General features: G+C 39.4%; 1 protein-coding gene across 3 annotated transcripts in view; it reads right to left on the minus strand.

The window, feature by feature from the left end:
• Positions 1-23621: 23621 nt before the first annotated feature.
• The window catches only part of Cep128 (centrosomal protein 128), a 319467-nt gene continuing 316444 nt past the window's right edge, over positions 23622-26644 (minus strand). For all 3 annotated transcript variants that reach the window (XM_051196144.1, XM_051196145.1, XM_051196146.1), the window contains one exon: positions 23622-23810. In XM_051196144.1, the coding sequence (XP_051052101.1) occupies positions 23674-23810 (137 nt within the window). In that variant the 3' untranslated portion in view covers positions 23622-23673. The remainder of the gene's footprint in view (positions 23811-26644) is intronic.

Genomic DNA, 26644 nt, shown 5'->3' on the forward strand with positions numbered 1-26644 from the left:
TGTGTACTGTGATTGGATTCTCTAAAGAGAAGCCCCGAGAGGCCTATGTGTGAAGCTGTGAATGTGAAGACAAAATTGTGATGGAGATACCAAAATGTTTGTAAATGCCAAGACGTGGAACATCTGCCAAACAGATCTGCAGGCCCTGAGTAAAGACGGCTTAAGAGAGTCCATGTGTGCTGGAGGTGGTGGGGCTGTAGGGGTGAGACCACCCAAGCTCATCAGAGCTCAGATGATATCACCACAAACTCCAGATGTCATATTTGGAAATACAGTGTTTTGTTTTGCCCTGCTAGTTTTCATTCTTGCTTTGGTCTGATCGTGTCTTCTTGTGCTCATTTTGGAAACAATTTTTTTCATGTCATCACATATTGGAAGTATACAACTTGGTTTTTATATTATAGGAACTCACAATTAAGAGACTGCAGTGAATTCCAGAGGAGACTTTGGATTTTGAAGTGTTGAGACAGTTAAGGCTACTAGAACTTTTGAAGCTGCACTGAATACATTTTAAACTATGAGATGTTCATGGCCCTTAGATCTGTGCTTCATGATCTACAGAGATGTCTAGGCAATGCCATAAGCACCCATCACCATGGACAAAGCCAAGCTATTATACATTGTCCTCCACAATGGCCTATGCTTTCTTAAACTGTGACCCCAAATAAACCTGTGCTTTCTTTCATGCATGCTATTACAAGTGGCAGCATCAACAACAAACCAAAAAAACACACAAAAAACAACCTAACCCTTCTTGGTCTTAATTTTTTTTTTTTTTTTTTTTGCATGTGAAAAAAGAGGTCCTGCTTCAATGGATTGTTGGGAAGAGCAAACATGAAACCACATACAAATGACACAGAAAGCTTACACATAATAGGAACTAAATGTACATTATATGAAAGAATTCAACTGAATTAACTATATCCCATTTAAAGGAAATATATAACTGTCTAATATACTGAATATACAAAAGACATAGTCTCTTTTAAGTTGAAATTATAAGTGTCCATTACTTCAAGAGTTGGTTCACTTGGGATAGTTCATTCTTCAATACTGTTAAAAATAACAGCATGTCTTTGATTTACTTGTATTGAAACTAAACACTACCTTCTTATTACCCATAAACATTAAAACTGGAAGCACAACAGAGAACAAGAGAACTGTATTTTTGCCACCAAGAGTTTGCAGAAAACCTTAGAATCACAATTTTTAAGTATTTTCTTTATTTATTGTGTGTGTGCAGGTGCCTGTGTGTGCAGGTGCCTGCAGAGATCAGAGGATATCAGGTTCTTGAAACTTAGGTGTTGGAGTCACCTGATATGGGTGCTGCAAAGTGAACCTATGTCCTCTGTAAAAGTAATATATGCTTTTAACAGATGAGTCATCTTTTCAGCTCCCCAGGATTAAATATTTTAAAGAACTCCAGTGTTCCTTGTATTAATTCATTGCTTTGTTATTTGCTTTGAATGATCTGCCACTGTTCTGGCTTGAATAAATGTACTTTACCTTGTATTTTACTGCCATTGTAGATACTGACTGATACACAAGTCCTGTTTTTTAGGAATTGAACATACATAACTCCACACCTTTTTCAATAAGTTGGCTTCCCAGCTACAGACTACATTTCCCAATATCCCTTGAATCAAAGTATGGTCGAGTGATGAGGTTCAAGTCAATGGAAGAAGAGTGGGACTGGCAAGTGACATTTCTGAGTCACCACCTTAAAGACGCCTGCCTTTTACTCTCCCCAGTTCTTCTTATAAGGCTTGCAACATATACATAATAGTCAGGCTTTAGAAACATGGAGGAGCATGGCATTCAGGACATACCACTAAAGGAGTAAAACATGGTCCTGAGTACTTCACTGATGTAGAGGGGTGGGTAGAGTTTCCACCTGGATAGGTCAAACTAACACACAAGACAAATGCATATCTACCTATGTAAGCCATCCCATTGGGAGGGGTCTATATTATATATAGCATCTCAAGCATTAGCCCCCCCCAAAATACTGAGAGCTTGCCCTTTTTTACCAAGAGAAAATTTCCTATAAAATCTATATGACATATTTTTAAATAACACACTAATGTGTCAGGCAAACTTTGAAAACACACATCTTCCTAACAAGGTCATTACCAAGGGATTTTCCTTGTTTGGTATGATACACGGTAGTTGGATTTTGAATGATTAATTGTAGACTCGGTCTTTATCATGATTATGTTTGTGTTTATAGTGAAGTGGCAATAGTTTTCATTTCTTTCTAACCCTGCCAGTGAATCCTGGTTGAATAATATAAAGATGGCCCATCTTGGCTTACTTTTGATATTGGACACAACTATGAATTAAACAAATAGGGGTTTTCAAAAGGTAATGTACTTAAAAATGATGATTTACTCATTTCAATCTTGAAATGATATTGGTATTTGTTAATATAATCACTAATTTGTAAATGCAATTACTACCCATCATTCCCAACTATAGATGCCAAAATGTTTTCATCCCTTGACCTTCCCAGTAACTACTGACAGCTGTTGAAGTGGAAAGAACTCTTGGCTAAGCATCTGGAAACTTCATTGCTGGTCCTGGCCTTGAGAGTTATTAAGTATGAATTTGGACAGGTCATGTAACCTCTGTACAGAGTGATTAAGAAGTTCAGAATAAGATGGGTTATTTTGTTGACCCCTCCTAAAAGGCATCACACTCCCTGTGGAGTGGGGGGAGTAATGGGATGGGAGGGTGGTCAGGGTGCATGGGAGGGAGAGAGGGAGAGGAAACTGGGATCGATATGTAAAATAAGAAAAAATAAATAATAAAAAAAGTTCAGAATAAGATGGGTTATAGCAAGTATTTGGGAAATAAAAAGCTTTATATAAATATATGATAATATAGGCATATGTGTGTATAAAATACTAGCATTAGTAATAACTAAGCAGCTTATATACATACATACTCAAGGTAATATATATATGTATATATATGTATTATATATTACACACACATGAACACATGCTTACTTTCTGTGTTTGTATTCAAAGATATTACTATCTGCATAAAACATTGCATATTTAGGACTTCCTTCTAAAGTGCTTAGAGTTAACTGAACTTGTATTACAAAGTTACACTGAGGAATGTATGTGTAATACATGGGTCTATCTTGATGACATTTAGAAGTAAGTAGTTTATGGGAACTTCCTGCTCTTATTGATGGCTGGAAACAAAGTAGAAAATAAGACTCAACACTATAATAACATGTTACTAATGACATATTGAACAGCCAAGAACTCCCACCCTCCACTTTCAAAATCTAAAATCATGTCAAGCACCCTCATTCACCCACATAGTTTCCATTACATCCTATTACTCTGCCTTCCACTCCTTTGGTGAAAACAGTTTACTAGCCATCCACACAGGAGTTTGGGGAGCATCAAGGAGACATTAAGTTCCCACAATGAAATGCATGCCATTGTGATTTCCCCCCTAAACTCAACAGGGTTCTTCCAATAAACCTTTGGAACTTTTTTCTTCAGTGAGGATTATTGATTGTGAGATTAAAGGACAGGCATTAATCATGATAAACAGTTTAAACAGTTTTTCACTAAGGTCTTCCTAGTCTACCTTCTAAAATGATTCCAAGTGAACAAAAGATATATATATATATATATATATATATATATATATATATAGATAGATAGATAGATATATAGATATATAGATATATAGATATATAGATATATAGATATATATATATATATGCATCTTATTTGAAATTAATTTTCTTCTCAGATGTATATTCTTCTGAGGAATCAGCTCAGACAGTATCATTGTCTGAAATCACCTATCAATCTCCTTGATCTTTATTCACAAACAACCAGAAATAAAGTCTTGCATTCTCTGGCTTTAGTCCCAGAATGCATCAGAGCATATTTTTATTGGACAGTTTAGTATTGATAACCATTTATCATGAACTCCAAACGGCACAATAATCACTACATTAACATCTGAACGAACATACAACGGTATCTAACGGCTTTGCCTCCTCATCCCAGTCCCTTAAAAAACGATAACATGATAAATAAATTTGCTATCTATTTGCAAAAGGCATGGAAATGGAGAGAGCTGATCACTGGATCCGATTTGCATGTTCTAATGATGCAGCTGGTCTCATCATTCAAGTAAAGTATCATGCCAGGAGTCAGTGCAGCTCCAGATATTAGGAGATAATCACAACTGAGGCATCATTCTTTATCTGTAGGTTTATCTTTTCATTTTCTTATCTTGACAAGGTTACAGTTCCAGAGGGGACTTTATTTAAAGTTTGTCTCCTTAGACTATAATGAGCCATCCTTCCAGGGGAACCTCAAAAAGTGGTGTGAGATTACAGTGTACATACCAGAGTCTGATGAGCCATGGCCAGCTTTATCTTCCTTCTTGTTTTGTTTAGAAACAGTGTCTCACTATGTAGCTTCAGCTATTTGGAATTCGCTGTTGTATACCAGGCTGTCCTTGAACTCACAGAGATCCTTCCACCCTGTTTCTCTCTCTAAACTACTGGCACTACAGATTAACACCCAAATGTCATGAGTTCCAGCCTCTCCAGTGCACAGAGTAAGGGGGAGCCATGAACCCATCCTGACTATCAAGCATACCTCACATCATCTCTTAATGTGCATTTGTGAATTCATCATCAGTGAGCAATTCCTCAAGATGCCCTAGTATATATGTATAGTCCCTCAGCAATGCCAGTTGCTCAATGCCAGTGAGTATAAATTCCCAAGGAACAGCTACAGAAATATGCCATATTGGCTGGTTTATCCCATACTTAACTAACTAACCTTCTTGTTTTCTTGCAGTTTTTAATACCTTCTGGAATTGACACAAGACTTTTTGAATAGGAAGAAAAAGGGAGGTGATGGGAGATGTCATTGTGTATATGTTTTTCATACTGGTTAATGAATAAAGCACTGTTGGCCAATAGGAAAGGAAGATAGGAGGGACTAGGAGATGAGGAGGAAAGAGGAAGTAAAAGGAGTCAGGATGGAGAGCCTGGAGAGAACAGAACTGCCATTCCTCCGCTCTCAGTAAGACCACATGGAAATACATAGATCAGCAGAAATGGGTTAATAATTAAGACAGAGCTAGCTAATAAGAAACTAGCACCTGGCCAATAGCATTGTATCAAATACAGAGTCTCTGTGCATTAATTGGGGCTGGTGCGGCAGCAGGACAAGACCAGGCAGCAGGCGGAAAAACTGTACTCCTTACAAATGAAGGGAGGAAGGGAAGGAGGGAAGAAGGGAAGGAAAGTGGGAGGGATGAAAGGAAAGGGGAATCAGAGAAAGGGAAACACCAGACCTATGATTGTCTTTGTATAGATTTCAGACAGCTTTCTTTATACTGATTCTGCTTTGAATGCCTTTGAAATCTTTTCCAGTCCATATCACCCAAAAGTTAATCTATTCAACTTTCTCCAATCATCGCCTGTGTGTGTGTGTGTGTGTGTGTGTGTGTGTGTGTGTGTGTCCGTGTCCAGAGGAGGTGTGTCCATTTAATGAGACCCACATGACAGGAGGAGACAGTGCCTTCCAAGTCCTTTTCTGCTTCTTGCTTCTCTCCCACATTGCTTGTCTTGTCTCTTTAAGGGTTTAAGGGAGGTCAACCATTCTCCTTACCTGCCTGCAGGTTATAAGCTTTTACATGGCTCTGTTCTAAATATGTAGTCTCCATGACTGGCAAGTAACTACCAGAAGGAAAACTCAGCTTACATAGCTGTACCTCAGTCTTGTCTCCCAAATAGCTTCCCACCAAGATACTGATCGATTTATCATCTCCTTTTCCCTTTGAACTTTCTATCCAGGTAAGCAATATTTAACTTTTGTAATCTCCTTTTTCTCTTGGATGCTTAATATAAAATGTCTTCAAACACAGTTCAAAGTATAGGTTCTGTTTTTCTAAAAATGAGAAAAACTATTTTCTCTCTCGTTTCCCATACTATATTATAGAATGAACCTAAATGACTCCCAGAGAGTAATAACTAGAATAATTTTCCTTATTATTTCATCTTCACATCTTGAATATAAAAATAAACATTCAGGTTACCTTCTGTCTTAATAGACAAGATAGTTCTGTGTTCATTTCTTTGTGTGAAATTTTATTATATCCAGTATTGAGTAAAGAAGATAGAGAAGGTTAAGAAATATGTTGCTATTATAATATTATTTGTTACAATAGCCTTTGCTATTTATTTTTTAATTTTTAAAGTTTGACCTACACAGAAGCAGTGTACAAAAACACATTTCATTAAATTTAGGTCACTTCTGTCTCCCAAATAGGTGTTTCTCCTATCTTCTTAATTTTAATGAAAAGTGATTAGTAGAAAGATTTTACATTTTCAACAATAAATTCACAGCATGCTAACTTGAAATCTTGAAGCTCACCAGCATACCCTTCCTTCTTACTTTCTCTGTGTGAACATATACTGGAAGTCCTCTCAGAATTCTTAAACATGGTTTTATTTTTTGTTGAGAACATTTCACTGGCTATCCTTGAGTAGACAGAGTACTATCACATTGTCTTAGGAAACTCCATTTGTTGTGATCCCCATTCTACACCAGGCAACCAGATACAAGAGTATCTTTCCCCTTCATCAATTGCTTTAAAAAGAATAACTCCCTTAAGTAATGGGTCTCACTCAAAGTTTCAGTTCTTCACACAGTGCACACATGACACATGTTTCTAAAAACTGGACATTCTTTTCACTCAATTGGCAACATCAAGAATTCCATTAACAGCCATACATTTGAGCTGAGAGTGGGAGAAATAGTCTCTTCCCTGGGGAGGAGCTCACCAATTTGTTACCCAGTACCAAGTAGTCAGCCCTGAAAACAAATAAATAGTATTATATAGACCAACTGGCACCTAATAAGCAGTCCCAAATGTTATTAATAAATGAGTAAATACTACAAAAAAACCCATAGTCCTCAGCTGAGATGATTTGGTCCTTGGGGACATTCTGTAATCTCGCAAGACATTTTTGATTGTAACAAGTTAACAAGGAGATACGCTTAGAATCTGGAGGCTGGCATATTGATAAATGTTCTAAAATACACAAGATAGCCCCCAGAGCAAAGAATTATCAAAATGGTAATGGTTTCAAAATGGTAATGATGCTGAGACTAAGAAATACTGACCTTAGACAGTAGCTCTTAGTAGACAAATATTTTATGGCGTTTTCTCCATGTAGCAAAGGTTGAAACTAACCAGACAGTTCTGGAAAGCCAAGCATCCTATGGAAATGGTACATATTCAGTGTCAGGAGATTAAAACTAAAGGAAGTAAGGACTAGATTAGAATATGTGGCATTGTAGCACCCCAGGATGCTTTCATTTGTTTTTCAACACTCCTTTATAGCTCTGCCTTATTTCCAAGCAAAATTACTGTTCCAAAATATATGGAAAGTTGAGGATGGTGACACACCCCTGGTCACTCTGGAGGTAGAACATGATGACAGGAGTGCAAGATCATTCTTGCCATGTAGCTATTAGGGAGCCAACTTGGGCTACATGAGACCCCATTTCAAAATAAAATAAGACACAAAGGAGATGGCATTTCCTTTCATGGACCAGTGTTTCATCCCCAGGTCCCACATAAAAAGAGCCATAGAGGGTAGTACATTCTAGTAATCCCAGTGCTGGGGAGGCAGGGACAAGTAAAAAGAGCATCGGCCACCTAGCTTCACCTACTTAATGATAAAAGCAAAAAATAACAAAATAAATAAATAGAGTAGTCTGGCTTATATTTTGAGGGGATATCATCATCTCCAGGAAAGCATGCTAGCAGGAACTGGAGTAGTTGGCCAAATTGCTTCCAAAACCAGAAATTTGAGAGAAATTAATGTTGGTATCCACCCCCCCACACACACACACTTTTATACAGTCCAGAACTCCAGCCCATAGAATGTTGGCATTCACATTTAGTGCTTGTCTTCCCCACATCAATTAACCTCACCTAGAAAATACCCAATAGAAATTCCCAGAAATTTGACTCCAAGGTGATTTGAGATCCCTTTCAAATTGAAAATCAACATACATCATCAGAAGTGGGACAAAAAAAAATCACTTTAAAGATATAACCTAACATGTCTGGTTTTCATAGGCTTCTAGCCATTTTATAATGCTAAGTAAATTCAGTCTAACTTCAGATTCGCTATCATCTTGCACGCTGTTCAAGTACAGTCTTCCGCGATGCAGGCAATCTCTTAACTGCTCTATGGCACAACAATAAGCTTCAAGAACAACGAGATGTCTCAGCAGGTAAAAGCACTTGCCACATAAGCCTAGAGATCTGAGTTTATTCACAGAACCAAAGAAGTGGAAAGCGAGAAACAACTCCACAAAGTTGTCCTCTGACTTCTACAAGCACAGTGTGGCCTATGCACCCCACCCCACATGTATTCCCTTTTGCACACAATCATACATATAACGCTAAAGCAAAGGCCAAATAACAATGGTACATAACTCCAACATTTAATACCACATGGTGAAAATACCTCTTCCAAAAGGGTGGAATGAGAGCATAGTGAGGAACAGTTGGTCCAAAGAAAGATGAACCAGTGCTCTAAGCATTTGTTTTCCAACTCCCTCCCCACCCCCCCAGTCTGGGTTTGCTTCTTGTTGCTGTGATAAACATGACGATCACAAGCAATGTGGGAAGGGAAGGTCTGATTTCATCTTACATTTCATCACCAGATCAGCGTGTTCGTGCAGGAGATAGGGACTGAAGAAGCAGTCTAGTTTGACATTCCCAACTTGCTCAGCTTTCTTTCTCAAGCCAATCAAGACCATCTCCGCAGCTGTGGCACTTGCCCTTAGTGGGCAAGGCCCTCCCACAGCAATCTAGAAGATGTCCTACAGACTTGCATCCAGGCAGCCTGATAGAGGGATCTCAATTTAGGTTCCCTCTTCCCGGATAAGCCCTGCTGGTGTGAAGTTAACAAAAAAAAAAAAAAAAAAAAGACAAGTTCGCAAGAATGTCTGCCTAGGGCACTTTTACACTTTTACCATGTTCTAGTAGTTCAAAGTTCCAAACTCATCACAATTTCTCCTGAAAATCAGTTCCAAAAGCCTGGAAATATGGTCAAGTTCAAGCATAATGCCCTCATCGCTAGGCATCAATTTTCTGTGTCTGCCTACGTTTCTCTTTGTTGAGACCACATACCTGAAAACGACAACTTGATGGAGGAAGGGCTTGTTTAAAATTACAGTTGGAACAGACGTCCATGGAGGTGGGGAAGGTACAGCAGCAAAATTTGAAGCAGCTTGTCACACTGCAATGAAGCAGTAGAAAGGGGAGGACACTTGGTCCCAGCTGTCGTCTCTTTTGATTTAATCTCCGACCCCAACCCATGGAATGGTGCCACCACATTTCGGGTGGGTCTTCCTGCCTCAACTCACCTAATCCAGAAAGTCTCTCACAGAGGACACATGCCCTTGTCTCTAGGGTGATGCGAGATACCGTCAAATTGTCAGTCAGTTGTATCAACCAACAGAAACTAGTCAAACCAGCTTCTGAAGTCTGAGGAGGAACACTCCACCACCACCCTGAAAACAGTAAACACACAGTGGGCCTTGACCTTTACTACTTAGGAATTGATGGGCGCCCAGGTTTGGGGACAAACCCTTTTCCCTGTTCAATCTTTCACTAAGAGGTGCAGTCCAAACACCAAATGCTGTTCTCACAAACAAAAGATGTGTGTGTATGCCTGCCTCCATCCTTGTGCTTTACTATGAGATCCATCCAACAAGCCTGACCTCTGCGCTGACATCTGGGCTATCTACTAGATATCAATCAAGGGAGTCTGCACCCACTAATCTGACTGCAGTGTGTGATACAATAGTGACTAAAGATACCACATGCTGCTAGACATGGTGGCACAAGCCTGAAATCCCAGAACTTGGGGGTAGAGCCTGGAAGAGACAGGAAGACTCTGGGGCCAGCCTGTTCTCCAACGGAAGTTGCAAGTCATCCATAAAGTAAAAAGTTACCACATGTAAATCCTTGAGACTAGTATATATTACCTTATTTGGGAAAGTGTCTTTTCAGATGCAATTAGGTTGAGGATCTTGATACTGGAGAGATCATTCTGGATTATCCCTAAATGTTATGACAGGTATTCTTGTAATAAGGTGTGATGGGAAATCTCACATGTAGAAAAATGTGTATGCACAGAAGTAGAGATCAGAATGATATGAGAACAAACCATGAAATGTTGGCAGTAACCAGACCTTGGAAGAAGGGGTACATCTCTTGTGGAGCTGACATGTCGGTTTTGTTCAGTGAAACTGATTCTAGTTTATGGTAATTTGTTTTAGCTGCTATAAGAAAGCCATGGCATTGGTAATGCCTGGCAATTCTCCTCTCTCCAGCCTACATTATTTCCCCTTGCCTATAAACAAAAGAGGAAATGAATAAAAAAAAAAGGAAAGCAACCAGAAACACAAATCAAGCAAGAGATGGAAGAGAACAGAAGGAAGAGGAAGACAAGAAGGAACAGAAAAAGGAGAAAGACTCAGGAATGGTGGTTACATTTCAGTTATGTGGCCTCTACCCACACTTGGAATTATTGATGAGCAACAGGTTTGAAACTGAGGATTGTCCGTATGGGGAAGAGGACATTTACACCACCCTCTCCAGTGGACACCGGACAGCCCAGGAATACTTTGCCTCTAAGATCCTTCCATAACCCTGCAAGTGTTACAGTTAGATTCTTGCAACTTTTCTCAAGGTTACCACTGACTTTCTCACCAGAAATACTGTGACCCTTCATCATCAAGCTCATAGAAACACTAACAGTGAAGCCACTTTGGGACTCTGCTCATGGCCTGCTCCCTCTACACAGTTGTTATAACCTCTGCTGTTTCCATAGTCTGAAATACACTTCCACTCCTAGGAAGTATGTCTGTCTACTTTGCTGTTGCAAAAGTGGCCAAGGATTCTGGCAAGTATCTTATAATGCACAAGGTGCCTCCCTTCCATGAAGAAATGTGATTTTTTCCCCCTTCCAGTAATCTTCACAGGGCTGGGCTGTGACTGTCCTTGCAGAGACTGACTGCCCAGAATTCTGAGGCCAGAAATGCAAACGGACTCATATTCTCCTCCCTATACCTATTTATCATATTGTACAATGGTGATTGATATCCAGAATTACATCCCTGAGGCGTGTGAGGTCTAAATCATGAAAAATAGATGGATAAAATTCATTGTCTCCATACCTGACAAAATTAACTCATACACTTTGGGAAGATTTTTTTCTGTTAAAAGAGTTGAGGCCAGAATGCATTTCTCATCATCCTAATTTAAGCACCAAATGCAATTAACTGCAGCACCTCAAGTCCCAAATATTCAAAGAATCTGGAGATTTATTTTATCATCAGAAGAGTTACAGCTCTGTCCTTTGAACACACCTGAAGGGGCCTGCTTTCCATTATTTATTTCCCACTATGTGGCAAGTCAGTACAAAAATCAGCTTATTTTTAATTGACTATATGGTATTGCCTTACAATTGCCCAGAAGAAAGACTGCAGTCTTTGGCTGTTTACATTTTCCACAGTGTTTATTTCTGCCCCATCTTCAGCTGTGGGAAAATTGTACTATGAACTATATGTGAAGAGTCTAGCCATGGCATTGTGACTGTATCTTATGATTTCATGTTTAATGGTTACTTTATATACACAAAATTCAAGGGGACAATGACTATAAGTCACGTCATACAATTAAGAATCACAGAGGCACCAGGCATGGAAACAAACAAAGCAGGAGAATTAATACACTCATGAAACTGTAGCTGCTCTTATTTTAAAATACACCATATTTCAGTAAATAGGCTTTTGGTTTTTCCACCTTGGAAAATTATTTTTCAGTCATGTGACCTACATGGTACTTTGGGGACTTTTTTGTTTGTTTGTTTTTAAATAAACAACAGCTTTCCAAACTGGATCTTTCCTGCCTTTAAGTCAAGTTAGCTTGAGAAAAACTTCCATTTTAGATTTGTCAGAATGTTCCAAGTGATTCAGATAATCTATAGAACTCCCTCATAATGAGGTGGTAAAGTTGGTAAGTAAACCTCCTGGGGTGTCATCTGAACAGTCAAGTTAGTGACATGGACTGTTACAAGTTCCTATTGTGACAGTCTTAATTGGGCCAGCATAATGACAAGGACTAAAAGCCTCCATGCCATGACAAGGACAGAAAGCCTCAGTAGTGCACAAAAGGGAGGCTTCTGACAGGGCTAGGTTATGAAGCTTCTTCTCACTCTTCAGCGAGTTGCTCTTGGCTAATAAGGTGCTTAATATTCTCCTAGGCCTTCCAAAGCCACTCTGTCCCAACAGGGAAAATAATTTCTCTTCACCCAGGGCCTTTCTCCTTGGATTAATATTAATATCCCGTGAGCATATTAGCTATGGAGGGAGGAATCTGGTGGCAAAATTCCACATTTGCTTATGAAATCCACCTGTATCCACTCACATACAATGTGAGGCCACACAGAAGCCAAACTCCCATTCACAGGATCTCTCGCATTTCCCTCAGCTTCCCCATAACTAGTCTCATTGTCATGTCTGAACCAAAAGCCACGTTTTATTCTGAGATAGGGTTTCTCTGTATAGCCCTGGCTGTCCTAGAATTCACTCTGTAGACCAGGCTGGCCTTGAATTCACAGAGACCCGCCTGCCTCTGCCACCTGAGTGCTGAGATTAAACACATGCACCACTGACCTGGGCAAAAGCCATTTTACTAGCAGAGGCTTCCTGAAGCATAGGACGCTGGATTTTAGGACAGAAAAGTATTTAAATTCTGAAGTCACTGGCAGGATGGTATGTTCAGGCTGCAGTAGAGGCTGTGAGCAACACCATCCCTCTTTCCCACCAGCTGCGTTCCCCTTGTTTGTGGAAGGAAAGTGGGGACATCACCCTTATGGGTCATCAGAGAGGCATGATGTAGACAGAAGTTCCCTGTGTTCTCCACAAAATGCTCTTTAATTCACCCCCATAAGGGAAGGAGCCTCTAGTGCTAGTGATTCCTTATGTTGACCTCTCTGTCTGCCCCCCCCTTCCTTAAGCTGAAACTCACACATACAAAACACAGAATTCTTTCCCAGACACACTCCCAGTTCAAGACAATTTTCAAGTGACAATGTGCACAGGCAGTTGAGTGGTAACACATGCAGACTCTGAAGCTACAGTCTGCATTCACTTTTGGGCTCTGACTACAATATGTGATCTTGGCAAACATGTCTTCCTATACCTCAGTTACCTCATGTGAGATATATCCTCAAATAAAAAGGCCCCGAGCCGATCTAACTGGGTTCTGGTGAGCATGTAGTCCAGTAGGAGCATGTAGGAACATGGTATTTGTATCTCACATTACACAAATGAAAATCAGAAGACACTCTTATAGCAGTAGATGTAGTAACAGGCAGTCAACAAATACTTGATATATCAATACAGTCTGAAAGAATACATATGCTAATTCAAGACAGGAGTTCAGCTTTATCACTGACTTCCATAGTTTCTGTAGCACACTGATGGTTAGTAAGTGGAGATGAGTCTCACTCATGGATTAGTCAGGTTCAGAGAGTTAAGAAACATTTATGGAGAACCACCATGTCCAAGTTCTCAATTGGTGCTCTATCTATCACAGCACACAAGTCACATGGCTCTGAAGGTAGTCACAGGATGATTTTTATAGATGTGACAAAAAGAGAGAGAGAGAGAGAGACTAGAAGTGCTAATTAATTTGTCCCAAATGAGAGTTTCTGAGTTAATGATAGAGACAGAACTCTAATCCAACATGATTTTAAAAGCCAACTACAGTATTTAAAGAGCAGGAGGAAGGTAGAGTCTGCCAATAAAATGGTTTTCCAAAAGGTCAATATTGACAAGGCCATTTAAAAGCAAATTCAGAGATGGTTTAGCTTCTCAGATTTAGAGTTGCAGCACAGATTCAAACTATGACCTGTCTTTTTTCAGTCAAGTGAAGAATGCCTTTGTTGAATAACTCAACAGCTGACCCACATACTATCAGAGATGGCAAGTGACCAAAAAATCATTAAGTTCAACTTCCTTAGCTAGCATCTGTGAGAGTTGCACGCCTAATGTCATACGGGCAATTAGTGGCAGGAACAACCAAACATCTGGCCCTAACAGGACTCTTACAGCATGTAAAGTGGCCCATGGAAACACTGTGGTTTGAGATCCATTTAGATGTAGATAGATTTCAGTTCATGTTGAATATCCACCCCGTTTCCTACTTTAATATCCAAGTTTAGGAAGATCGTCAGAGTAATTCTAAAACTTCTTTGCACAGACAAGGTATACATGCATTTCTCTAAAAGGAAAGCTGGTAGAGTTTATATTTAGGAGACTGCGTTTTAAAAATGTAACCAAATTTCTGCCATAGTTGCATCTTATCACGTGGGCACAGAAGTTAAATACAGTCCTGGTGGAAAAGCAGCCATTTAAAGAGAAAGTGATTTTCTTATTTACTCCAATTTTAAAAGTAGTTAATGAGAGTTTTTTTGTTAGATTGCTCTCAGTTCTCAACAATTACAGGGCTGTTCATCTCTGAATACTTCACAGCCTTGATTACAGTGCAGGGCTTGTGACATCCTGAAGGACCAGTGATGCTCTGTCCTGTAGTCAATACATTAGATGATTAGATGACTTCAGGATACAGCTTGGTGCAGTTATGTCCTTCTAGAGAAGCAGAAGAGATTCATGGCTCTGATTCCAATGACCATCTCCTTGGGAACCATGGTGTGTAGTATGCACTTTCTTTGTCATATTCTCATCACTGAAGTCCAAAGGCATACATTTTCTTGTAAGTCATGGCATTGCCTTTTGTCAGGCTGATATGAAGACATCCTACTTTAAAAAAAAATGCATCATTGCATTATACCACTAGGGCCTAGGGAGTGTTATTAATGTGAGATACAAGATGAATGAAAAACACATTGAATTATCTGGGGATATAATTCAGTGATAGTGCACCTATCTAACATAGCACCTAGTTTTATTCCCCAGAATGACAAGCAAAACAGAATAAAAGGAGAGAAGAGAGATGCAATGGCCTATTCACCTCCAGCAATACTGCAACACTACAAATGCAGATGTGGCAAATGGCTTCAAAATCCAGAACCTGAAAAGTCTAAGTCTTATAGCAGAAACTTCATAAATGAGCCTGGCATCCCTTGGTAGAAAGGGCTGCCATTGCAACAATTCAGAAACATAAAGAAACACCAGGAGCAAAGACAAATAGGAGCCATATATTATCCAAGTGATTTTTTTTATAGCAGACACATCCCAAGTAAGAAGATAAACAACTAAACAACATAGAACTGTCATATGAGAGAGTGCCAAATCCTAACCACTAGACCACCAGGGAACTTTATAGAACTGTCATATGAGGGAACTGAGTTTCCGACATCAAATGTGTGAGGATGAGGGGACACTGGTAGGACAAGGAGGCAAGCAAAGCACAATCAGATGCACAAGAGCTGCTGGTGGCAGATCTAGGATGCAGTAAAGATGAATAGGAGTGAAGCTCAACTTCTCAAGTATAGTAAAGCATCAACAGTTGTGGAGCAATTGGTGCTAACATCATTACATTGGCCAGGATCTACCCTTGTACAAACACAAAGGAAATGGAGTGTGGGATAACACATATTTCACTGACAAGCATTATGGGAAAAAAATCAGTATATTTCATGTTCAGCACATTAATCAGTTGTTAAAAATAGTGATGTAGGGATGTTATCTGATTGGCAACTTCCAGGGCATCCATGGCACTGAAGGTGTGTTTGAAAGGCCGACATTCTAAGAACAACATTGTCATCTGAATTTAAAATGAATGCAGTAGGGCCAGCGGTTCTGCTGAGTGCCAAAGCTGCAGATTAACTCTACAGATGAGTTAATGAACACTTTTCTTGACTGTATTTGGGAACGGTGGAAGAGTGTGGATGTGGTTAGTTCAACTACAGAATCTGTTCTGAACACTTAGCATGCACCTGCTACTTCAAAGAGTCCAGTGTAGCACCCCACGGTGTAAACTGAGTATCATAGTATCATGCTCATGCCTACTATGATGAGTAAGCTGTGGTTACGTGCCATTGGTTGCATTTAGAAGTTTCCTATGCTGTTCTCAAGATTCTAATAATGAACACAATATTTACTGAAAAAGGCGAGAAGATATTTAACATCCTAATCATGTGATGATTTATTTTGGTCTGACTTTCCCAGACTCTACTTGGATTATAAATTTTATAGCCTGGCTCTTCACCCAAGTAGTGGGTAACTTACAAAAACTCCCTTGATGGTATGGGTAAAAGGTTAAGTTATTATTCTGGGATGGAAAGGCGGGGGTGTTTCTTTAGTTAAATTGATCAGGCCTGAGTAAAATGACAGCAATGAGATGAGTTGGGCTGAGCGTGGATTCTATTCTGGTACTTAGCACATTAGTGGGCAACAGTTATCTCATTAGGAAAGCTGGGAGATTTCAAATGTCTGCCCATGTTGAAGAACAAAAAGATCCTCCACACACCCGTGCTTTTCAACAGCACGGCTACATACCCCACAGGATTTTTAGCTTATTCTCTCTTGGGTGTTCTGTTTCTAACTCACTTGTAGTCACCCTTGGAGAAGAGTAATAAACACTAACTATTTAAGGGGATTAAACACACTGAGGCTGTTCATTTATTTGCATGAACATGCATGGGAAAGTTTTTCTATAACTGGTCTGTGGTACCAGAATCTGTGACTGTACATCCCATTGTTGGTCCCTTGGGGGCAAAATTAAAGAGGGAGAACAATAGACTTTAACCATGGGCAATTGGTCTAAGAAATGCACAACACATGCTTCATAGCTCAGAAGCAATGCTCTTGATGCAACAGCAGACTCATGGCAGCTGTTCTGTTGAACATCTGGATCTCAGTTTCTCTGAACAGGCTTGCTGTCACAGAAGATCTGTCTACAAGAAGCTCAGCCCATATTCAGTTATAGCATGGAGATCTGAAACCTAATATCCACATAGTACCCCCTGAATGGTAAATTATTTCAAAAATATAAGGCCATAGCTTTTGGACTGTAAAGGTTTTCCAAAAGAAACACATTAAAACAAGAACCTTAAATTGGGGATTGTATAGTTACATCTATACTATGGAGCATCTGCCCTCAAAATGTCAATGATAGGGTCAATGATGAGTTAAGGGGTTTAGCTTTCTTCCATTTGATTTGCTATCATCTGAATAGAACTTTTAGATGCTCTCTTTCCCAAAGTTCATTTTTTTTCCTTTATTTTTATTTTTGAAAACAATGAGCAGGGAAATGTTGATAGGTGGTGAAAGTCTAGTATACTCTAGCATATTCAAACATGCACACAATCATCTAAATCAACTTTATAAATGCATCAAGTGCAAAAATGAAAAGTCTGAGTGGATTTTTTTTAGCCAAGCAAACAAGACTTTAGCAAATAATAGTTTCATATTTGGAAATGAATTACAGAAATAATTAACTGAATTATGGAAATAGTGATTTTATTCTATTTTTTAGGTGAAAGGGCAAAGAAACTTATTCACATAAGTATGCACTTTCTGACGTAAGAACCCATCATCACTGAGCTCTGCCAAAGAGGACGGGAAGCAGAATTGTGTGCATTTTTAAGTGTTGTAGGCTCATTTTGAAAGAATTGTACACATAATTACATCCTCTCAGGCAGGCAGAGATCACTTTTCAAATAACAGCAAGTCTTACAGTGTAGGTCCGGTCTTACATGGGTGCTTCAGTGGTGCCTCCTAATTAGAAGACAGAAGTCCTTGTCAATAGAAATCAGCCAGGAGGAGCAGTGTAAATCAGGTAATCCTTGCAGAGCGAACCTTAGAACCAGAGTTGGAGCTGGAACTCCTCCCCAGTGCAATATGCACTACTGAGAACCAATATTAAATATTCTTGTACATTGCCTGAGTCAGAGGGTTTGAGATGGAGGGTTAAAAAATATCAGAAAGGCTACCATCAAATATATATTGAAATGTAGTTCTTAAAAGCAGCCATCTGACAATATCATGGGGATTCAGTACAACAGAGACTGCTGGCATTGCCCCCAAAGAGCCCACAGTCAGCAGATCTAAGGATGGTCAGAGCTTCTAGTTCTAGCAAATTCCAAGGAGATCTGTGCTGCTGCTGTATTTGTTGCCATGCATTGAGAATGTGCGTTTTAAAGATATGTGTTGTCCTCACCAGGCTACGATTTGCCCTTACATACAGTTAAGATTAAAATACGAGCACTGACCACTGTTATTTCAGAACAGTCAAACTAACCTCACAAAAGATTTCTCCAATGGAAAAAAAAAATTGGAAATCCTTTCCACCGTCCACTGGCTTTATTGGCTGTGGTCTCAGTCAAAGTACAGAGTGAACCTTGGCCAGCAATGTGAGGTCTCAAGCCTGCAGCTGTTGGGTGGAGGCTCCTTTGCCAGAGACTCTAGGCAGGAAGCACCTTGTTAGAACTGATACATCTATGTAGCCCAGGAGAATAAAAAAGGCATGAATACTTCTATGTTGTTCCAAAGCTCTTTTAACACCCACCATTTCAAAGCCACCTTGGTAGATGGCTTTGCCACTATGGCTGCTCTACTTATGGTGACTGACAGCTTGAAGTTCATTGTAATGGGAACCTTTTAAAATGCTAGGTCATAAATCAAACCTGTACCTTCACTCACAGTGGGATTAATGGTAGCATAAATAAAACAAATCTCCACAGTGACGTACAGGCATGAAAAGTTATTAGGAAGAAGGCCACTGTGCATCCAGATCCAAGCTGCCAGCAAGAGGTAGAGAATATTGGTGCAGTATTGAGCAGATATAAACTTCACAGCACACATACAGTTCAACAGGACTTTTCACCACACTCTGCACCCACACATTCTCAGAGACAGATTTCTTCCTGACCGACAGTTTAAATTGTGTGTTGTTGAAGGCAACCCAGTTTCCTCTGTTTATCTCATTATATACCATTCCCGACATCTTTCCATCCCTTACCCAGAGAACTGCTCAGCAAAAATAGGCAAACATGCTTTGCCATTACCCTGGGGATATCACTGAATAAGAGCTCTGCAGGATGATTGGAGAAGGGGAAAACTTTACAGAGGGCATAGATCCTAAAATTAAAATTTTAAATGCCACCGGCCACTCTTCCCATATTTTGAACTTGTTCTTTTTTGCTATAAGGTAAAGAAAGCTTGATGTACAAATAAGTACAACATGCAAATGGATGTATATAATGATAGGGAAACACAGCAGCAAGTAGGGTACAACAACTGAGCAAAATCAAAGGTGGGAAGCTTTGTATTCTCAGGCGTCACTGAGCTTTGTATGTAAGGACAATGGTGAGCTATGGGAAGAAATGATTGCCAGCTATGGTATTCCTAGGGTTTCAAAAACAAGAGAACTAACAAATGTATGGTTAGAAAAAGTTTCTGGGGCTGAAGCTTAGACTATAAAGCCCCTGTTCTATACATATGAGGCCTTTACTTTGATCCCCAGCAACCTGTAAGGCCAGGGCTGGGGCAGTAGATATAGTAGAGTTTATGTCTGGGATGGTGATGCCCCCAGATGATCCTTTATTGTACAGGGTTGTTTTGGCTATCATGGGTGTTTTGTTTTTTCATATGAAGTTGAGTATTGTTCTTTCAAGGTCTGTGAAGAATTTTGTTGGGGATTGTATTGCATCTGTAGATTACTTTTGGTAGGATTGCCATTTTTACTGTTTATAGCCAGCTGTCCCATGTGAATTGTGTGGCAAGGAGACATCAGAAGCCACCTGGCTTGTTAAAGGAGTAAGGAATGTGTGGTAGGCCTGGATTTAGGTGGGAAACAGACATAGGCAAGGATGTAATAGGAGCTAAGATGGGGCAGGCCATGTTGGAAGGATGGTGGAGCTGCTTTTTCCAGGCAGTGTAGACTGGATTACTCTGCTTCTCATCAAAAGTAAGTGTAGCCTCTGAGGTGAATGCATCTGGGGACTTGGAATCCAAAGCCCTCCTTCTCATATAAGCATTTTTCCTACCCTTCAATTAGATGTGTTGTGTTTATATGGAAATGAGACGAAGTGAGATCTTTCATGGTTTAGATTTTTCCTCAAATAGGAGTAAGTGGTTATTTTTCTATTGCTGAGCATTTGAAGACTTAGAAGTTGAAAGATGTAACTATTTTTATATCATACTTTGGAGTGTGGAATGCCTTTATATACAAATGCTTCGACTTGTTTTCCAGCTTAAGGCCCATGCTTTAGTTTTGATCCAAGAAAGCCAGATGCTTTCGTGAGAACTGCTTCCTCATTTGAAGGCCGTGAAAATCACAAACTTAGTTTTGTTTTGTCTGAAGTGGGAGAAAATGTTGGAATAATTTGCTTGGGGGGACACAGGAATGTCCAAAAAGGAATGTTAGTTCCTTCACATTCCTGGCTACCATATGATGTATATTTACATTTATCATGTGCCCAAGTCCTAAGGAAAACAGTGTAAGTGGGAAAGGGTTTGCTTAGTAAACATACCATCTTATTACATGTAAGAGTTTGGTCCCAATGAAAATATTACATTATTTAATTATAAGGCTGACTGCAGATTATGTAGAAAAGATGGGTAAGAGTCTCTGGATTCAGGTGGGATGTGGACATAGCCACAAATGTAACGGGAGCTAAGATGGGATGGGCCATATTGGAGGGAGGGTGCAGCTGTTTTTCCCAGGCAGTGTAGACTGGATTACTCAGCGTCTGATCGGGAAAAAAAAAAAAAAAAAAAAGGATAACCTTTCTGAAATGCATCTAGGGGTTTGGACTCCAAAGCCCTGCTTCTCATATAAGTATTTCCCTACCCTTCAATTAGATGTGTTATGAATATGAACTGCAGGCCACTGAGTTGGGATTTCAACTATAAACACACATCTACCATAGGCATGAGAGGGAAAAAGACTTTTTAAGTGGATGTATACTCTTTACACAAGCAACCTTTAAATGCTATCACATGCTGCTTCACTAGTCTATCAGCTTTATCTTTCTGCTGGTAACATAAATAAGCTATGCTAAGAATAAAGTTAGTTTTGGGAAACTGGGTGCATAAAACGTTATATAACCAATTGGTTTCCAACCTTCAAGGCAGACACTGGACAGGGAAATAATATGATCTTAGCCAATGGGAAAAATAGCTAGCCAAAATTCTCCCAGCTGTATTTCTTCCCTCTGTGGCCTTCAGCGACTTCAATTGAAGTTCAGTGTGTTTAGGGAGAAAGATGGCCAGAAGAATCAAAATTATTAAACCAAAAAGGTCAATCTTCAAATTAAGTTTTAGACTAGGTGCACTGCAGAAGGTTGAACCCTTCTGAAGTCCCAGTGGTACCAGCAATATGGCTGACCCACCAGAACTCAAATATGACTCTTATCATGTAATTCAGGCTACCCTGCCAAAGGAGAGAAGGAAAAAGGAGTTGCTGGCTCTGGGAGGTAAAAGTAAGACTTAATCTTCCTCTTGATTTTCAGCTGAAGCTCCTGGTTAACTGCAAGAGACAGGAAAAACCTTGAGAGGAGACAGGGCCTTGGACTTCAGTCCTTCAAAATAGACAGCCAAGCGGCCGAGGAATTTTGACAAATTGTTATTCACAAAGAATTGGCTTTGCCAATGAAGTTCTGGTGGGATCTGCATTCTTCATTCATCCAACAGCAATATAGAACACTGAATGATATACTTGCCTTATATTTTTTCTTATTTTAAGAGTTCTTCCACAAGAGTTCTCTCTACTTAGCTATAAAATCATAAGCTAGTATGCTTTGAAGGATTTTCTGAATCAGTAGTCTGAGTTCCTCCAACTCTCAAGTCTAGCTAGCCTAGTATAGTTTTTTGATTTTGTGTGTGTGTGTGTGTGTGTGTGTGTGTGTGTGTTACCATGGATGTACTAACAATGATTCAAATCTGTTTCCTAAGTTCAGACAGTTCCTTTACATATGGAGAGCATGTAGTCTCTGTTCTTACATGAAGGGAAATGCTTTTAAACCTTTGCCTTAGGAATTTAAATAAAGGCTGTCAGTTTTATCTCTTATTTCTTCACCGTTATTTAGTTCCAAGGAGAAAAAATATAGTGTTAATCGAGATTGCCATCGCTCTTGGTTGCCCACCATAACTAGATGGCAAGGTCTTATTGCTGAAGAGGTATTTCTTTAAGGGAGTTCTTCCTGCTATCACCTTAGAGCACTGAGACTTTCTGGGGATAGAGAAGTCAAAACCAAACCTGTTAAACTCAGATTTATTTCTAGCCGGCCTAAACTCATTTCTCCTAGAATACTAAGAATGGTTTAGGACCACTCCTGCTTTGGTAACTTCTTATTACTAACACATAGGAGAAGCTCCCCAAGAAGAGGATACTGCAGTGAGTAAGTGGTCTTAGAGCTTACACAGCATGTGGACATTCTTTGACATGAAAAGAACTGCATTCACATTACAAAAAGAGAAGACCCATTTCCTCTACACCTTCAAGTGTTAGGTAAGCCAGCAAAACATATTCTGAGTAAGAATACAGCATTTTTATGAAGTGTGAGAAATATAACAAACGTTTGCGTTTTAACAGACACAACAATGCAATGTACATTACAAAGGAATTGTTTTATTGTTCCTGTATCTGTGCAGAGTCATTCTACTATAGCCCAGTGGGACTTACTTCCTGGATGATAGCCATTATTTAACATTTTAATATGAAATTTCCTTCGCTGATAGGTGGATGTGGAAAGGTGGTAAGGTTTCACAAACACTTTGATGTGGAAAAGGCTGGGATGTAAAAAGCAGTCAGGTAGTACCAAAGTACACAGGGACTCTTTAACCCCACTGTCACAGGAGAGCGGTGCTGGGATTTGGGTCAGAGCAAACCAAAGATCCTCCAGGTTGTGACTGGGGTGATCCCAGTGGGACATTTGGCCACACCAAGACAAATAAATAAATGGTGCTGTGAATTCTTTCCAGTGCTCTATGATTCAGCTATCCTTTATACATTCTCTTGCAGTTAAAAGTGATGATTGGGATAGTTTTAGGAGACTATGTGTCGTAAGAGACTGCTGAGATGACAGGTGAAGGGGGATAAGCATTTGAAAGGCAGTCTAATATTACACAGGCATCTCCACGACATGTTACAACACATGAGAATTGATTAAAGAGAACACATCTAGAAATCAATTGTGTCCAAATGCTCCTGAATCTAAATTGCTGGAAACTTTTGCCTGGAGGGAACTCTTTTTTTTTTTTTTTTTTTTTTTCCTCCTTTCAGCCAGTCATTTTTGAAAGGCACCAATTATAAATTCAAGGTTGTGTTGGAAAAGTATGACACTGAAAGATGGGAAAATATAAAGCAAAAATGATCACTTTCTCTGTCTGTATGAGTTGCCTCTAAGTGAGCTGTGTATCACTCATAAGTTGATATTACTTCCACTGGATAAACTTAGTCTCACTCAGTAAGACCAACTGTAATGTCATGTTAGGTGATGCTTGGCAATTCCAAGGAGCCAAAGCCACATGGTATCTTTAGATAATTTGAGTCAAATGGCAAAAAGAACCATAGGGTATTATTTGTAAAATACTCAAGTAATGTTGTGAATTATATTTTGCATTTTTTGCTCTCATATTCCTCCTTCTTGGACTGTGGATTTGTTCCATTCACTGGTAAACTTGTGGCATCTTCCCTGATTGTAGCTGGATCTGGGGCAATGGCTCTTTTGGTAAATGTTGGCAAGGCTAGAGGAAAGAGAAAAATAAACCAAAGTGAATATGACACTTGGGCCAAAAAACTAATCTTGTAGAAGTTAGTTAATTAAGCAACACATTTAATCTTCTTTTCTATAACTGAACTTTACATGGACTAACAGATCTTTAGCATAAATAAAATCAGTACACTTTCGAAAACAACTGATTTTAAAATTCAATTTTTCAATTTGTATCTGAGAGTGGAAGATGTGTGCTTTGTTGGGTTACAATGATACAAGCACAGAGAATTTACGGAGAGAAATTTTGAAGGCCTCCTTTCCCAGAATCCTCTCCGTTACACCATCTGGGCTACTAGCAATAGACATACAATCTAGCTTTACTGTCTTTCTTATCACCTTCCGATCTCAGCTCTCAGACCCCTGTTCATCCACTACTTTTAGAAACCAATAGTATACGCCATAATAAAACTCTGTCTTAGGACCAATTTTCTGCCCCCAGGTTTGCAGCATCTACTTTCCATCTGTCTGACCCATTTACCTCATTTAAGAGTGAGTCCTCATGATTCTATCTCCAAAACTCACCTGCATCTTGCTTATACCCTTACTATCTCCTGGGTCCAGGGTACGATTTCCTCTCAGTCTACTTTTATCTTGCTGCTAATCATTCTAGTAAGAATTATCTTCCTAAGAAGGAACCCAAGGTTCACTCTGCTTCTGGACAGCCTTTCTACGTCCATGCTTCTGGTGAATTTAGAATGAAATATAAGTACTTGCCAGTGGCTGCCCCTCTTACTCTCTCCATGTATCTGTTCATGGAGACCATGCCACCTTCTCTCGGAGCTTTTGAATATTCTGCTCCTGGTAAAAGGGTCTCTTTTTTTCCCCACGAAATTTCAGCTCAGCTGGCTCTTGCCACCATTTGAGTTTTAGGTCAAATGTAGCTTTCCCAGAGATGCTTCTTGTGATCACTCACTTCAAGTAGTGTTCCTGTCCTGGTTTTCCCTCCATCATTCGCCTTTGAAGTACCATTCACCTTTCTTTACTCACTACTAATTTCTCCAGGAGACGAGATTACCTTGTTTGCCTTCTTCATTACTGTCTCCTCCAAAACTTATCTCAAAGTCTTGTATATAAGCCACCCAAGTAGATGAAAGTGAACACACTATGAGATTTTAAAGAGACAGCCAACTGCAAAATTTTTACATGCTTTCTGGGGAGCAACTAGAAAGCCTTCTGTAAAATTATAATAACCACAGCTCAATGATCTAAAAATTATTTAGTACTCAATTGGTTAACATACAAAACCAAAGCCTTGCTTCATAAAATAAGCAAATAAAAGAGGCAGATATATTATACTTCCATGAAATAAACAATCCTGTGATGGACAAGAAACCATTACCCTTATGTTATCAGCAGCCCCAACATTCTTATTGATGCATATTGTTGGCATTTGATCTTGGAGGATGGATTACCTTAAAAGGAGCTGTTCACAGTTAACCTGGCAGACCTTGAACCATGAATATAATAAAATTTTTCTGTTATTCTGTGGGCAAACTACTTTTCATCCAAAAGATATAAACTCCCATAAACTGTCCTTTCAAAAGACAAACCAAGAATGCTAAGGTTTCTTTTCCTAGCAATACAAACTAAGATAGGGGTGAAATGGTGTTTTGGTGCAACTTTCATTGAACTGCTTTTCTGAAAGTATCAAGTTAGAATATAATCTATAACTCCTTCTAAATTCTGTAATAATTCTAGATGTTTGGCCCTACTGAGAAAAAGCCACTCATCTATTTTGTTTTTTAATCTACTTTTTTAGGTCAGTTAAGATTTACAGACAATTTGCAATCTATGTTTATTTTAAAATTTGGTTTGGAAACACTGATTCCACAGAAATTCAGCATGTTAGTCTCAAAAGGCTGTAGAGTTCTAAAGTCAGCAGAGTGCTATAGACCTCATTCAAGTCTAGACTAGTCTCAGCCCTGAGAGGGAGCTGCCCTGGGGTCGTGTGCCTTTCATCTCAAAGGAGCTACACATGGAGACCAGTGGCCAGTCGCCACTTATAAAAAGTGAAAATGACGGCTCCCAAAGCCGACATTGTGACTCTCCCTTGACTATGCCCCTACTGTCTACAGGCTGAAGGTAATGGAACCAGTCTTCTAAAAGAGGATCCTGACTCAGGGCCACAGCTTCCAGCCAGCCAGGATAAATTTGCTAGTGATCATGCTTTTAATAATGGATTTCTGTGTTCTTATTTCCAATGGCAATATAAACTTACAATTTATACATTTCTTCCCTTCTTCCTGGCAGGGGGAATCCACTTTTTCATGTATTGACCTGAACTACACAAAGCTGACATAAATTACTTCTTAAAACAAACTTTCATTAATACTGGAGCATTTTAGAGACCACAAATTATGCAGTGTTTTCCCATTTCCTTTGTTTTTTCCATGGTCCACGGTCCATGTTTCTGTGCTTGGTTTGGTCATAGTTTGACAGAGCCCCTATGTCGGCAGAATGAATGCCTTGGCCTCCATGGCATGGGACAAAAGGGGCCTCATGCAGTTTATATTCCATCACAAGCAAGAAGTCCTTGTTCTGTGTACCCAGAAAGTAACATCTGTACACGTCTACAGGGCTGAAGTCATCTCTTCGCCAAGTTTCCACACAGGTTGAAATGGTTCAGGGCTCCAAAGCCAGATTTTACACTCAATTTAGAAGTTAATAAGAAAATTGGACATTTGCTGGTCAGATATAAAAGCTGAGGTTTTGTGGTAGTGTTTGTCTTCATAGCAGTCATGTCTAACCAAAGTGTTCATCTATATATCAGTTTCAAAGTATTGTAAAGGACACCAGGCGTCTCCC

This window comes from Phodopus roborovskii, unplaced genomic scaffold (assembly GCF_943737965.1).
Source record: "Phodopus roborovskii unplaced genomic scaffold, PHOROB, whole genome shotgun sequence".
In the NCBI taxonomy this organism is placed as follows: Eukaryota; Metazoa; Chordata; class Mammalia; order Rodentia; family Cricetidae; genus Phodopus; species Phodopus roborovskii.